The sequence below is a fragment of the Balearica regulorum genome, chromosome 3 (assembly GCF_011004875.1).
Source record: "Balearica regulorum gibbericeps isolate bBalReg1 chromosome 3, bBalReg1.pri, whole genome shotgun sequence".
Classification (NCBI taxonomy): Eukaryota; Metazoa; Chordata; class Aves; order Gruiformes; family Gruidae; genus Balearica; species Balearica regulorum.
This window is the reverse complement of record NC_046186.1, coordinates 96334192-96350777: the sequence shown is the minus strand read 5'-3', so window position 1 is coordinate 96350777 and position 16586 is coordinate 96334192. Positions and strand designations below refer to the sequence as shown.

At 46.4% G+C, this 16586-nt stretch overlaps 1 protein-coding gene across 1 annotated transcript in view; it reads left to right on the top strand.

Moving 5' to 3' along the window:
• The first annotated feature begins 1601 nt into the window (after window positions 1-1601).
• RHOQ (ras homolog family member Q) overlaps window positions 1602-16586 on the top strand; it is a 25238-nt gene continuing 10253 nt past the window's right edge. The window contains exons 1-2 of the mRNA XM_075749080.1: window positions 1602-1867; window positions 2012-2070. Of these exons, the coding sequence (XP_075605195.1) occupies window positions 1726-1867; window positions 2012-2070 (201 nt within the window). The 5' untranslated portion in view covers window positions 1602-1725. The remainder of the gene's footprint in view (window positions 1868-2011; window positions 2071-16586) is intronic.

The following is a 16586-nucleotide window of genomic DNA, read 5'->3' as shown; positions in this document are numbered from 1 at the left end:
CCGGAGGAAGTACGCTTCCCGTTGATTGTGCAGGCGGCGGCCTGGGGTGCTGTCGCCCAGGGATGCAGGTGTTGGGTGCTCCTGAACATACACATTGGCGAGTACAGCAAAAAGGAAGTGGGTGTCACCTGAGCCGCTGAGTATTCGCATGGTTTCAACTCCCTCATGGGCACCTGGGAACCTCCAACCTCAGGCAGCGTGAGTCAGATCACTGGAAAGCAGTTTCCCCAGACTTAGTCCCAAAACCCGTCCCGGAATAGCTGCTTCTGTGGGACGTACCTGCTCATTAGGCAAAGTCGCTCTCTGGGAGACCTGTGCACCGAGCCCTGCGCTGGCTGCCAGCTGCCTCCTTGGTAAATCCAGCTTGCTTTTACAGCTGGCATTTTCCAAAGGGCTGAGGAAATACCTCCCGGTGCAACACCAGGGCAGCCTCTGCCTGCTCATGGGTTTGGGTTGATGCTGTCTGGATGAATCGGGAAGAGATCACAGCAGAGCAGTCTTGGATGTCCTGCTTTTACCCCCCGTGGTCTGAAGGTGTGAAAGTTTGATTGACTAAGCTGAAATACTTGCCAAGTAGTAACTTTTCTATTTTGCCCTGATTTGAAAACATGTTTTATGGAATATTCAGGTAAGCTTTGTGCAACGTGGGATTTGCATTTATTTTCTCCCTCAAGCATGTCAGATCAAATAGAAACACAAACCAGACAACACAGAGGACTCCTCGTGGTTTGCGCTGTTGTATCTTTTGTCATAATTGGATAGGGCTTATAGCATAAATCTGAAAAAAAAAAAAATACAGGCTAGAAAAGGCAATTGGTTTCTGTCTGACTTGTAAGTTTATTTCACCCCGTTTGAAAATGTGAAGTTGGAAACAGGTTGTTAGGGTGAGACCCTAGTGTTGCTGAATGGTGGGATTTTTGCCATTGACATGAGTGGGAGCATAATTCCACTCATTTTTCATGCAGTAGCTCCTCTCTTTAGTTCTTGTCCTCTGGTCCTTCAGCCTTTCAAATGGGTACTCAGGACTGTTTAAACCACACACGTCTTAAATACGTGCCCACTCCTGAATTTCAGACCCGAAGACAATAAACTCAGTGCAGAAAAGTATCCTTTGTTGTCCCGATGATTATTTTCATACTTAGCGACTCAGTTACGGGCTAATGCCAGAGGATGCGACCGAAGTTTCCTTTCTACGTGGAGGGCGATGGTGGGGGGACGGGGACGGTGTCAGCACAGGAGAATTAATGAGCCCCCGGGGCTTTCGCGGGGCAGGAGCTGCCCGCCGCGCCCCAGTAACTTGCGGAGCGTGGCTGCTCCCCGGGCAGAGCCGGGTGTTGCTGTGCATGCGTGTGCGGACAGCGGGGCCGGGGCGAGCAGCCGCTCACGCACGCCGGCTCCAGCCCTGCAGCCCCGGCGGCCACCCGGCCGCCTCGCCCCGCCGCCAGCCCACGCGTGGGGCGCCACTCCCCGCCCCGCGGGGGGGCCGCTCCCCGCCTCCGCCCGGCCCCGCGCCCGGGCGGGCTGCGGCGGGCGCTTCCCCTGCGCGGCGCGGCCGCGGCCGGGGGAAGGCGGCTCCCGCCGGGCCCAGCGCGGCGGCGGATGGCGGGGGGGCCGCGCCCGGCGGGGGCCGGCGGGGGCGCCCGCTGAGCGGCGGCGGCGGCGGCGATGCCGGGGGGCCCGGCGCGGCGGGGCGCGCCCGCGGGGCCATGAGGGCGGGCTCCGGCCATGGCCCATGGCAGCGCGGCGGTCATGCTGAAGTGCGTGGTGGTGGGGGACGGCGCCGTGGGCAAGACGTGCCTGCTGATGAGCTACGCCAACGACGCCTTCCCCGAGGAGTACGTGCCCACCGTCTTCGACCACTACGCAGGTGAGCGGGCGGGGGCCCGGCCACCGGCGGTGGCAGCCGCCCTCCCTCTGTCCCCGGCCTTACCCTGCCGGGGGCGGGCGGGAGGGGATCTGTTTCGGCCGGGGTTTGCCCCGCTTCACCCGCTGTGTTTCTCCCCCCTCGCAGTCAGCGTTACCGTCGGGGGCAAGCAGTACCTGCTGGGGCTGTACGACACCGCCGGCCAGGTGAGTGCCGAGCGCTGCCCGCGACCCCCCCCCGCCCCGACACCGACCGCGTCCCCCTCCCCGTCCCCGCGGCGCTCCCGGCGCTGAAGTTATTTGCAGGGCTGCGGTCCGGGCTGGGTGATTCAGAGGCGGGTTGGCGGAGGCCGAGGGGGGCGATTGATAAAAACCGGCTTTAAAAGAAAACCATCGATCCAAGCCTTATTCCTGAGGGCAGGCTGGCGGAGACGGGCTTTATTTTTAGCGGTGCGTGGCCGGGTCCGGGGGAGCTGCGGCCGGGTCGCCACCGCATCGCCCGGCGCGGGGGGGAGGCGGCGTGGCCGGCCCGGGCTGGGTCAGCCCTTGCGGGGCAGCGCTCCCGGCCGGGCAGCGCCCCGGGTCAAAGCCCCCTCCCCGCCCCGGAGCGCCGACCCCCCGGCGGCCTTCAGGTGGGGGAAATGCGCCTCGCTTAGCACGGAGGGAACTTGCTGCCTCAAAAGAGTCAGGTCGGATAGAGACCCAGACTGCCGCAGCTTGCCTTGTTTGTGCTGAACAGCTCTTCAGTAGCTAGAAGGAGTTGTTCAACTTCAAGGTGGGAAATAATAAAATGTAATTCTCAGGCACTGCCTTTGAGATATCCTGGTTTTCTTCTGCTATCCCAGACAATTCGAGTGATTCATTTGGTTAAGATTATCACAGCCTGTTGTGAAAGATGCTATGTCAGCGTGTATCTTAGGTAACTTTATGGATGGGTAAAATGCTGGATGTTTGGACGGGTCACTGATGTAGCGGCTACTAAAGCGCTCCGTTACTCAAGTCACTTCTTGGTCAGCTTAACTCGCGCGGCACCAGCTGCGGGCCGAGCGCGGTCTCCGGGTTAAAGCACTGCCCACTTGCTGGAGATGCCTTAGTGAAACAGAACAAGTTTGTGAAGGGCCTGACCCCGGGAGGTGCAGGCATCTGACTCCCAAGGAGATACGGAGCATATATGGAAATGCTGCATGGGTTTTTGTAAAGTTGTGTATTCCTTATATTAAAACTTCTTCTTGCAATGTGAGCATGTGTTCTGGTCTCACATGACCTCAGACATGCTTCCTTGTTGTACAGAGCAACTAGTAAGATAATCTCACTGGACTTGCGTAGTCTGAAGCCATATTTTTAACCGTGTTATTCCTATACTTTATTGACCAACTGCTGCCTGAATTAGGGTACCTTTTCAGATCTGCATATAGCCTTAAGTAAGGGAAGCAGCACTGAACCGGTCTTTTATATCTTTATTAGGCTTGGAAACAGTAATAAAATGAATTCCATGAGAATTATAGGAAACAGCCCCATTTCCAGAAAGCTGATACCTGAAGGGTGAGACTGTCCCAAAAAGGCTGACTTCATGATTGTCATCTCACTGATGTAAACACAAACTAGTCAAATTTATGCCAACTAAGTGCATTTCTTATTACTGTCACAGTCCTGGTTTTCAGTAGTAATTGGTTCAAAACACAGCTTATAAAATATTGCTTAAGTAGGTTACAAAATGAGGATCTAGTGCTCAGAAATATAAGGCATTTGGTTAATATGCTACTATTTTTTGCTTTTTTTATAATGAGCATCGGAAAATGTGAAAGCGACCCTAGCACTACTGCACATATGCATAGCTTATTTGTGGATACCGACTCAAACTGCTTGTGCTGGCTTGTTGCTATTAATGGGAGCGTGTGTTGTTAGCTCTGTGTAACCTTAACTAAAGTGGTTTTGTGGTATCCCACTCTGCCTGAATGTGCTGAGTACAAAACCGAGTGACCTTTGGCCTCCTCAAAAGCTAGAAGAGTAAAGTGGCCAGTTTGCAGCAAACAGCAAGCGACAGTATTCCTGTTATACTAAAAAAAAACCCTTTTCAGTGTGAAATTGTATATCCAGATGTGTAAAAAGTTGAGGTAAGCTTTCCCCCCACCCCGCCACTAATTCTGAGAAGCTGAAATGTTAAGTTGGAATTACGGATCAGTTTCTGATGTACCCAGGACCAGATCTTGCTGGCCTAATTCAGAGGAGCCTCACCTCACTTAGGGTGTTTTAATGAGGCTACCTTTACAAATATATCTGGTCTTGGCAAAACTCCCCCTTTAGTTAGACTGGTGGCGCTAATAAAATCTTCACCATTATCCCCATCCCACTTCAGGTTATTTGGGGAACTGGTGGACATCTGGGGCTGCCCACGGGAGCCCCATCCCAACATCCAGCACAACTAAGGAGATGCTCATGGGGAGTCTGTGTTGCCAGTCTAGCAATTTCATTCTTTCAGCTGCTTCATCAGAGAGCGTGCTGACAAGCCTGCCTTCCCAGAGCTATGCGATAACAGAAAGCTTACTTTAAAGCCTAAATATATAAAGAGCAGAAACGGCATCAGTGGATGGTGCCTTCCCTGTGTTGAAGAAACACTGTGCTGCATCTGGTATGTGCCTGCTGCTTGCACAGACTTCTGTATGGCTTGGATTCTTTGCTGCTCAAAGTCGGGATTTCTGTGCCAGCATACATCAATGCTTTTATTTCTAATTCTGTCACCCCCAAATAGTTTTACTGTAATGTACTGGCCTGATAGTATCATTTTATCAAAACTTGGCAGTGCGTGATCGCTGTGGTATCTAAGCAGTGCATAATCTTCAGCGTGTTTATACTCCCAGCTCTGGACAGAGTACGTAGGTACAATCTGTAGATCTCATTTTGGGGGAAGAGGGGGGAGGGGGTATATGGAGATTCAGACAGTGACCTACTCTAAATGCATGCAGGAAGCCCATAGCAGAGGAGGCATTAAAGACCTTTTGATTTCTAGCTGGTGCACAGCAGGCTCATCGCCCTGCAATACTGACTTACCAGCCAATGGGTCTCTTCAACTTGCGCGGTGATGTATTTAGCAACTTGTGACAGACTTCTCTTTGGCAGAGGAGTTGCAAGCTTTTGAGTTCATGGCATCCAGAACTCATTTCAAGCTCGCTTCTTAACAACACACACAGGATCACGTGTAGTAACTATACCGATGACATAATGCCTCACATCTTTGCGACTTTAAAGCAGGTTGAGAATAAATGTATTAAAATCCTGTTTTTTCTGTGTTACATATAGCAGGGAAAAATACCACTAGCAGTTCACAAACTTCAGTTCATACGCAGACAGACCTTCCCCCCTTTGTCCGTGTGTGAATTCAGGCGCAGGCTTTTCTCTGGCTGAAAATACCGAGGCCCTGGTTCAGCAGAAAATAGCCAGTACAGCTGCTGGGCAGTGGAGGCTCTTGGAGCCCGTTTGGGTTTGCAGCTGTGGAGGAAGGCTCCCATGCCAGGGTGGCGGGTGGGAATTCGGTGCTGATGGTGTTCGAGAGGACATTCCTCCAGCAATTCCTCCCAGAGGTGGAGCCAGCAGCTCCATTTAGCCTTGCTGCTGCACATAGCTGTGTGCTGAGCCTGGGTGGGCCTGGAGTGGGTCCTGGTTTCCCCGAGAAGAAGAGAACTGTGGAACCTGCCTACATCGCCTGGAGCTCGGAGCATCAGTGCACTGAAGTTTAAACGTGAGGTGCTAGTGATACTGATGCTTGGGTGCCTTTGGCTTTGCAATAGCCTCTCTTGCTTTGGGAGACTAACTGTGTGTCAGTACTGCTCTTCATTGAGCAGAGGCATGTAGCAAAATCAGCCTGGGCAGAGAACGGCGGCTTCAGCAGGGATCTGTTAGCTTCCCCCTGTTGGAGTGCTTTGAACTAGTGACAAGTGATTACCATTTTGATCTGCAACAATACCAAAAATAATACTGCCAGCTCTCATGATACTAAAACTTTTGGAGGAATGTCTGTAAGCACTAACGAAGAGGTGTGCTGCGTGTGCCCTTGCCACATCCCAAATGATCAGGGTAAGTGGGAGGACACCCAGGAGTTACCTCTTGGGGATTTCTCTCCATATTGAAGTCTGCTGCTTAAAATGGCAGTTGGGGTCCATCCTCCTCTCAGTCCCTTTTGCTGTGGGGTTTTCATTCATGGTGTCCCTTTCCTCCAGTACGTGCTGACCGCATACTGGTGGAAGCCGTGCTCTGTTCCTGTGTCTTTGCTGTGAAGGACTGTCAGGACCTGGAGGGAGGATGAGGGGGATGCAGGAGCAGAGTGGGAAGAGAGATGCTGAGGCAGGGCATGGCTGGCTGGTGCAGGTATGGCACCACGCCAGCCTCTGGGCAGCGCAGAGCAGGGTACAGCAGGAGCAGAGTGAATCTTACAATGGTGCAGTGCCTGGTAATAACATTTATATCCCTCAGCATCACTTACTGTTGCGATACTAGCGTGGCCTCATTGGATAAGAGCTGAGGTAAACTGTGTTCTTTGGCTTTCCACTTTTATTTCTCTGCCTTAAAGGCCCTAATACGTGTAGGGCTAGCTGTACGTCTGATACAGTGAAGCTCTCGGTGCCGTCTCAACTGTCCCCAGGACAGCAGCCACAAAACATGCTAAGCCCTAGAGCAGAACAAGCCGCTTCTTGGTTCCTCTCAGTTCAGATACCAATTGCTACTCTGGTTGCAGCCGCAGCCATCGTCGCTCAGATACACTGATTTTTTTTGGTTGTAATGGAGGCCCTGATGTTAAAAGCAGTTTTATATAAAAGTTGGTTGGGCTGCTGAAGTGCGTAAAGCTCATTCAAATATTAGCAAGATCAGTGCCTGTGTTAAGGCCAGGTGTAAAAACAAATGGTTATAACTGTGAATGTGCCTGTGGGAAAGAGAGGGGTGGAGGTGTGGTTATTAAAATAGATGGTCACCAAACTTGTGGTGGTTGCTATAAATAAAAAAAGAAATAGCAGTAATCTTTATACTCCTTGCTGGCTATTTGTCTCGGCTTTGGTAGGTAGCCCTGGTCTAGCAGGTCCCACTTCAGTATCCTCCTGAAAGGAGAGGCAGCTGCTGGTGATTTTGGCTGGCCTGTTCTGAACTAGAACTGTCCCTCCTCAGACCACATTACTCCTTCTGAGTTGCACCTACCATGCAGCCATAGCACCAAATGCAAGCCTGGAACGTGCAAGCACAGTCTCTCACAATGCAAAGCCTGCCACCCTTTACTGTAGAGCTGTAAACACCGAACCTGTAACGTGATGTTGGCAGATCTAAAAATGAAATGGTAGCAATTAACATCCTGTCTCCTTTCTGTCCGTCCCCCCCACCTCCCTCCTCCAACATGTGTTCTCCCTTACTCCCTTTACATTGTCCCAGCTGAGCTGGCAGCTAGCGCTGAGAAGCTGTGAGCTCACACCCGGGTGACGCTGTGAGCTCACTCCCGGCCAGCGTGCTGGCCTATGAATAGCTCAGCCTCCACTGATGCTGCTCTGTGCTTCAGGACGTTGCCAGCCACGTAGATTTAATGGCTGTGCAGCAACAACTGAATGTATGCAGATAAAATAAAACCATGCCTAGATTCTCCCTTTGAAATTTAAGTTTTTCAACACAAAAGAAGGAGGTCGAAGTGCCTGAGCTTACAATCTCTTATGTTGAGAGTTCTCTAGACAGGTGTTTAAGCAAAGACAGGCTTTCCCTTTAACAGGAAAGGGACTTGTACCTTCAAATTCGCTTTTAAAAATGGCCTTCCAACAACAATAATCCCAGTGCGAAGCTTACATTCAAACACCTCTTTGTGAGCTGTGACTCACGCTTTGATAGCGTCCTACCTTTTCTAGAAAGGTAGGTAAGTATTGTTGCCACCAGATGGGGACTCTCAGGATGGGAGATGCTGCTCTGAGTTCCCAAAAGCATGCACTAAATAGATGTGGCAAACTCCAGACAGTTATGCATCATTTTCGGAGTGTCAAAAGCCCCACGGCATTTCTGAATAGCAGCACTGAGTTATGTTAAAATCAAATGTAAGGGATAGGTTTGAAAATGTAGATCCGGACTGTCTTTGCCAAATTAACAGTAAGTTAATGGCAGACCAAAGTAAAGAACCCAAAGCAAGCCAAGTTTGAGAGGTTCTCTGAAACTTTGATTTTTGATATGTTAAAAGCACGTTTTTATGAAGACTGTTGACCTAGAGAGACTCTTGCTAAACATTGATTATGTGGTCAAGTAAAATCCCTTTCTCCAGGGTTAAGAGTCAGTAGATATCCTTTAGTTTGTGACAGGGTTCTCTGCGAATTTTACTCACTTATAATTTCTTCAAGGTACAGTGACATCTTTCAATGCGATCCAAACATCACCAGCTAAAAAGGCAACACTGAATACAAGCAATAATTTCTGCTCTTCCAGCACAATGTTACTGCATATCCTGTTACTTTCCAACTTCATTTTAAGATGGGGTGTGCACCCGCACTTATTTCAGTGTCGTGTACTGTACAGCTGTACCGCGGGAGGCAAGAGTGAGGGAATGGGACGACTGGGTAAGGTGGCGTGAGCTGGCTGAGCTTTTCTGATAGAGAATGTAGGAGACCCTGGGAATTTTTGGCAGGTCCATAGTCAGACTTCTTGATTGAAATCTGTCGCCTTTGCAAAGAGCTCTTTTATATTTTGGTAAATACGAAAAGTATAAAAAATGCACTATTTTTCATTTATAGCCTAACTTCTGATTCATCCTCCAAACTACATCTTAGAACAAACCAAATATAATTTAGACTAGAGTACTGCCTCTGTAGCGCAGACCTGCAATGCAGAAGGACTTACAATGTGTGCTAGGGTCTGATCCAAAGCTGTGTGTTAGCAGGCACCCTAGTGCTGATTTCGGGAAGCTTTGTTCCTGTTCCTTTATTGAGAACACATGGGCAAAGTGGACGTAAGACTTACTTCAGCAATACCGAGGTTTTGTCAGTCCCAGGCATTCAAAATGATGAGTCAGCTATTCCTATCCGCAGACAGCACTACCTAAAAAACGTAGGAAATCAAAACAGCTTGAGACTTTTTCTTTTGCCCCTTGCTGGATTTGGGTTTTCTTCAAGCTTTTGGGTCTCATGTATTCAAGTTTTCTCTGTGTCTGTGGGAGACTAGAAATTTATCTTTCATTTAAAGGTGAAAAGGATGTGGTTTTTCTTTATATGATCATGAGACTCCAGGAACCTAGGCTTTAAGAAATAATAGAAAGCACACTGATTCCAAATCCTGCAGTTTTAGTGCGAATTATAAAAATGAACATTACTAAAATGGATGCTTTGGGACAGAGCTTCAGGACTTTTTTTTTAAATCTCCAAATTAGCAGTTACATTTCTAACAAAATTGCCCTTCCTCTAATTAGAAAAAAAAGCAAACTGAGGGCAGAGAGGAGTTGTATCTTTTTGCTGCTCTGTTCTGTGGTTTTATAAGCAGTCTATTGGTTTGGACTGGCGACTGGATGATTTGCGTTCAGAAAAATGTGTCTGAAGGCCACATGACACTTCCAGCAGTTCTGAAGAAGTTGTGTCATTTGACGCGTTAGTGGCTACTGTCCTTAGTCTGTTTTGATCCTGCTCTGTGCTGCATCCACGTTGTGGTACGTGTGCAGTAATTCTTTGCGATGGCCAGCACTCGCTGGTGTGTGTATAAAAATGCAGGTGGCAGCGTTATTCTCCGGAGCAAAGGAACATCGATCAGCATCCTAGGTGAGCTTATTGCTTCAGATGAATAAAACACAGACTGAAAGTGCCTCGGGCAGCTTGCACTCTAAATTGGATGTAGCCATGAATGCTAAAAGATCATCTGTAGGACTTAATGCTCTTGTTGGTCTGATTTCCAATGGCGGAGTCAGTAAGGGATGGATGCCAGGCGTGACCTGGGCTGCATCTTTAGTTAGGACCAACAGATAGCCCACCCGTGGGCAGTGAGATGGCTTACATATTCCTCACTTAAGAAAGAAAAACGGTGGGCAGTTTTTCAACTGCCTTAACATCTACTGCTGTGAAATCGTTGAGTGTTTTACCACATTCTTCAATGGAAGCTGTTAGCCCTGACAAATCGGGACTTGACATAAAATGAGGCGCAGAAGACTCTTAGGAGCTCTTTTAATTCCAGAAACCCTTTCAACCTGATGCGTTTATTCAATGTGGACATGATGGCACCGGTACTTGGCACTTCATCTTCCGAGGAGTTGCGTGAATTAATGGGAATTAATCTTGAGGAGCTAGCGTGAAGGCTTAGTCTTCTATCTTACAAAGCTGTTGCTCAACACTGGACTCAAGAACGTGCTTTATTTGTAAAAACCAGAAAGGAACGGGACACCTAACTGATCAGTCTTTCTTGCCTGGGTAGGATTTATACAGTTACTAAATGAAAAGACGTGTCTGATATGATACAGAGAACTATATTAAACCATCTCTGATCCATAGTCTGTTTTCTGTGAGAGAACAGATTTATTGATGGTCATATGCTTCTTTAAAGACAAAGTGAAAGAACCCGTCTTTCCTAAGAGCAGGTTCTGCAGAGGATCCAACCAGATCCCCCTGTGCCAGAGTGAATTTTATTTTTTTCCTTTGATTGCCCATATATGAAGGAATGGAAAATCCTGATTGTTCATGGCTGCAGTCACCAAAACTGGGGTGAATTCCTTTCTTGGAAAAAGTGGAAATCCTGTGTGGGAAGAGTGCTGTTCATAAGGTCACTGATGGTGAGAGAGAAACCGGCATGGGACCGCCCCACAGCCTGGTGATTTCTCATGGGTAAGGAGCGAAAGCGCCTGCCCGCAGCAGGCAGTTTGCCACTTCTTAGGAGCTCCATAGTGGATAAGCAACTGGTATAAGGCGTTTAAGAGAAACTGTGCTCACCGATACTGCTTCCAGTCAGTTGAATCCATGTTCTGTTGTTACAGACACTAAAATAAGTCTTATAGAGAAAGTTCAGGGACTTCTACTTTTAGAAAACCATGAAGAAGCCAGCAAGTTAAAGTTCCTGTGGTGATGGAGAGGAGAGAGGGAGTGTTGTGTTGAGACTATCTAGGAAAATAGTTTAGCATCAACACATGGCAAGATGCAGGATTTGGACAGTATTTAACCCCGCATTAAGACCGGGATAAATTCTGTTCACTTAAAGGCAATTTTATGTATAATTAAAGGAATATTCTGTCCTTGTCTCTAATGCTCTAAAATCCATCTTACTAGGCTCCATCTTCCAGCTAGTTATTTCTCTCTATACAGAAAAGCTTTTCAGACCTGTAAGCAGCTGCATAGTCCTTAAATATGCCAGAAGGAAAGTTTTGTCAAAAAAAAAAAAAAATCGTAATTCACAAACCTCGGGCTTTTTCAATGTATAATTCATACTGCCTTTGAACAGTCCTCCTCACAGGAATTTAGAGATGGATTTAGATCAGCTTACTTCATTTTTAGAATACAATGGAAGAGCACTTACCCTGCATTCTTGCAGCCTTTTCTATAAATTAAAAATAGATGCTGGGCCCAAATCAGCAGCTTTTTGCGCTCCCTGGGAAACCCGTGCGGATGAGCCACAACAGGACAATTCTGCTTTCTTTAGCAATGCAAGCTGTATGCCCAGAAGCCTGTGAAGAGACAGAGGGTCTGTAGTGCATTTTTCCCCTGCAGCCAGGGAATAATCACCACAGCTTGTTTTGCATGTTCAGAAGCTAGCGGCTACAGATGTAGGCGACCAAAAAAATCAAATGTAGCCGATCAGCATAACAGGGCTTGGATTGCAGAATTGGACAAGCAGTCGTTTCACGGCAATGCTGTGTCAGGCCAAATTGCCGCTTGCCAAATGGCCCTGCATTAGCGGTGCCTTGTCAGCGGCAGTGCCAGGAAGCCAGCGTCCCGGGGACGCTCCGGCCTCCTTCCCTGCAAAGGGTTACGGCGCTACGCACCCCAGGCTGAAAAATTTTGGATAGTTATTTTAGCCAGGGAAGCAATTTGTGCTTGGCATGGGGCAGCACAGACCACTTCCCTCCCTCTCCTCCCCCACCCAAGCATCTCGTGGAATCAGAAACCGCAGGGTGATTCAGTGGGGTGAATTCTGTTTCCTGGTGTGCTTCTGGAGCTGGCAGTTGCTCTCAGAGGCTTTGCCTGGTGCTTGTGGCGAAGTTGCAGATCAGCTTTTAATTCGACTAATCTGGGGGACACGGCAGGGTGTGTCCACTGGGGTAACGATGAGCTGTTACTAGGTCCCTGGGGCCCGTGTTAGCTACAACAGTTGTTATGGTTCACTTGTTATGTTTTCCGAAAATTGCAGGGGGCCTTCTGAAACAGAAATTTCTTTTCAGGAAAACTATGAAAAATGCGGTCTTGAAGGATAGCTTTGAAATGCACTTAAAAAATTAAAGCATGGCAATTCATACTGAGAGAGGACTTTCGACTGTCCTTACCAAGCCCTATTATGAAACAGGTTACAACTTGGGCTTTTAGCTGGGATTTTGCTCTGCAGAAACTGGCTAGTTGCGTATGTGGGCCTCACCGAGACCCTTTGCAGCAGCAGCAGTCATAACCCTTCACTGCGTAAAGGTTGGATTCCTCTAGCAAGTCCGCCTGATGTCTATTTTTGGCTTCCCCTCTAAAAACAGATGGTTGGGAGCGAGAACCTCCTCTTATGATTGCTGTTGTAAGCTGTGAAAGCAACAGATGGTTGCTAACACCGAGATCACAAACCTAGAGTTGTTGAGCTCGTTTTTCTTCCAGTCATGCAAGCTTTATTTTGTTCCCCCCATCCACTTTATACTTTCTCCAAATAGAAAAGAAAGAGGCTTATCCTTTTGTTTATGAGAGTTTGTCAGTATGATGTAACTAGAGGCATAGCGTTAGCATTTCTTTCCGAAGCTGCAAAACACATAAAATCATTAACTACTTGGTTGCACCAGAGTATAATATGCTGGGCCTGAATTAAAACAGAAGCATGACACATCTTGCTCAGGGCCCCTGACATACCAGAATTCAGTTTTTCCTACTTGATTAAAGACGCTAGCCTTCATACTTGCAAGGAAAAAAAAAAAATCAAACAGATGTAGGTTAACATCTTCGCTACCTCTAAGCAGATCTGAGAGGTATGAATTTCCCCAAAGGTCTTGGTCAAGGCATGGGAAGGTATTGACTGCAAAGGTGACTCTTCTAATTGCCTTTCATCTCTCCAAATTGGCTAGAGAGCCCCATTACCATCCCAGAGGAGGAAGAGGCCTGTGGTCCCACATTACTGAGAGAGGGGTAATGGGTTTAAGCTGAAGGAGGGTCCATTTAGATTAGATGTTAGAAAGAAATTCTTTACTGTGAGGGTGGTGAGGCACTGGAACAGGTTGCCCAGAGAAGCTGTGGAGGCCCCATCCCTGGAAGTGTTTAAGGCCAGGTTGGATGGGGCTTTGGGCAACGTGATCTAGTGGAGGGTGTCCCTGCCCATGGCAGGGGGGTTGGAACTAGATGATCTTTAAGGTCCCTTCCAACCCAAACCATTCTGTGATTCTATGACCTCTGTCCCTGTCACTTTAATTTGGGCAGGGAGGAGCGTGATACCATAAAACAGGGGAGCTACAGGGGCGCTAGTATTATGGGATCTCAGTATGCCTGCACCTTTTACTTCAGTTTTCTAATAAATACAAGGAAATAATGCTTTTTGTGGGTCAAGAAGGTTGTCCAGAAATTATTGGACTTCACTTTGTCTTAATTTATTTTTTTAAGACTATCCCACTGCACATAAGCCCTGTACATCAAAGGCTTTTGGAGTGCTCTGCAAAGACTAATGCATTATTAAGCTGGCAGACCCCTACGGGTCACCCCAACAGATGGGAAGATGCAAGTAGAGAGAGGATAATAATTTGCTCAGGGCTACCTATTGTGTCAGCAGCAGAGTTAGGAATACAGCTTGTGTGTTTTTAACTATGTGTCTCAGCTGATAGCCGTGGAATTGAGCAAAAGTATTAGTTCAAAATCAATTCTACTTTTAGTCTGAGCAAACCCTTGAAATGAAGAATATAATGTTGCAGCATTGCAATACCAGTCTTCAGTCTGCATACCAAAAGTTCCTCAAGACCTCTGTTTTTGGGCAGGTAAATGTCAGGAAAAGAAATAGCCAAATTTTGGACATGTTAAATCAAATCCACCTGAACATCCAAAATACAGTGAAAATCAGTGATTCAGTATTCAAGTACAAGGCAGCAGAAGATCTCAGAGGCAGATTATTAGGTACTGTAAAATGGAAAAAGAGACCTAAATGAGATATTTTTAAGGAGCTAAGATAAAGGCAATGCTAGACTTAGCTGCAGAATATAAAAACTAGGGCAAATGAAAATTTAAAGGTATGACTTTCCATTCTCCCCTCTTAAAAACAAAACAAAACCCCCAAACAGTCCTTCACAGTTTGTAGTTGAGAAGCCAACTCATTAGTTTCTCCATCTCCTCACAGAGATACTATGTAAATGATGGGTGGTCCTGCTGCACTGTAGTATCTTTCATAGGGATCACAGCTCCATATAACATTAATTAAGCCAACATACCTGTGTCCGATTTGTTTAAAGTTATTAGAACTCTCATATTTTCAGCATGTTTTTCTATCTGTATTCATCTGCTTCAGCAAACAGCGAACAATTTTGTCTTGAAGTGCAGAGTATGTTGGAAAAATGAGCCATTTCACTATTACAGCCTGGAGTTTTTGAGACTCGTACCACATATTTTGATCCTTACTGGCTTTCTTGCCCATCTTATTCATATTCTTAAAATATTCCAGTTACATTCTTTAAATATTTTTAATGCCTAAATATACACGCAGTGCATCCTCCAATTAGATTGGAAGTCTAATTGCTGTACAGTGTGGTGTGTACATGCACTCAAATTGGAATTTATGTTGACTGGCTAGTATAATTAGATTTTGCCATTGCATTTAATTTTAGAATAAACCACGTTTATTTCCCTTATACTAGATTCAGGAAATAAATTACGGTTGAAGCAATGAGATTTTTCCAGGCTTCTCTAATATTCAGTCTAAATTAATTTGATATTTCAGATTCTTCCACCAAGTGCAGCAATTATTTAGGCGCAATACAGCAGGGAAAGTTTTCAGGTTTGATTGCTATTTCTGAGGGGCTGTTGGGGAGCAGAAGGAGTCTTTAAGCCCAGACAGCCTACTAGATGCCGGTAACATTTAAGCCAGGGTCTCTCTTAGGAGGACCCAGGACCGGTCTAATCATGAGGCTTTATTAGAATTACCTGCTGTTATTAGTATCGATACAAACCTAATTTTCATATCACAGACAAGGTTCAAAGGAGAGCCTGGCAGCACTGACTTGTTTCAAGCAGCAGGATGGGTGGGTATAGCCAAATTCTCTGTTAATTTGAGTAAGCGTAAATGCAGTGAAGTCACCGTAGAGAATACTGTGTACATCTTTGGCCGTGGTACATGATGTATTCAATCACACTGCACTTGCCTTCAGTTTAACTTCTTCATTACACGGGATGGATCCACAGCTTTGCCCAGTGCAGATGGGACAGGGGATAAATCAAAAGGCATATAAATAGATGCAGGGACAGGAAGAGTTCAGCAACGCACATGCCTTAAAGGGCAGTAACATCGCTCGCTCCCACACGACTGCTGATGAATACTTGGGAAGTAAGGTGCAGCACCAAGATGTGGCTAAATGTACAAGGATTTCTACCTAATGGGATTTAAAAAGATAAACTAAATATGAAAGTTTTGAAGTAAACCATGCAAACGTAACTCAGCTTTCAGATCAGAAAATGATTAGCATTTGCTATGAATAAAAGGTCTGTCTGTAATTTGACATGGATTAACTAAGAGGTATTTTAAGGTCAGTGGACTAACAGTAATTTCTGGTGACAATGACATGTTTTCTCCATTCCAATATTTAATGCAGACAGTACTCTAATTATTGCAACCCAGGTGTGATATTTTTAGAAGATGTTGAGTGTAGTGAAGGCACCTCTTTGATATTAGGCATAAATTATGACTTTAAACTAATTTATTTTTTTTTAAGAAAACTTTTTCAGTAATACCCTGCATACGATTTAGTAGGGCTGAATATGAGAGCAACTGACAGATCTGCCTGCATGTTCTTGCATGCAGATTTTGTACTCCAGGGACCAGTGTAATTTGCAGTTGGGAAGCTTCTTTTAGGATTTCGATCTCCACCCTAGATAACAGAGTGGCAACCCCGAGCAGGATCTAACTACAGTCAGTAGTAGAAGTGAACCATAAAATACATGCTTAAACAAAGAATTGAATGCTAAATAGTTTCAAGTTGCTATTGTGATTTTTTTAAAGTTATTTCTGCCTTCTATGATGAACATCCACAGATGTGGAAAAGACGTGGTTACTAGTTTTTTTCTTTGGAAACGGGATAGGAGCCTGACACTAGCAGGGAGACAACTGATCTTCAAAAAGGCCTGTCAAATGTTGCAGTTTCACAGTAGTTTCAGTTACTGTGGTTGTGAAATTGGGAACCCGTGTTTACAGCTAAGCATGCTCTAGCTTATTGACAAAACCATAGAGTATACGAGACTGGTATCAAAATGACACATGAGAATACTGATTGCAGATAAAGAATATTGTGTAAATAGACACTGAAGAGCATTGGCCCGTTGGCTTCCTTGCTAGTGCAGTCTCTTCCGGTGCTTGTTCCCATGCGTGTTTTC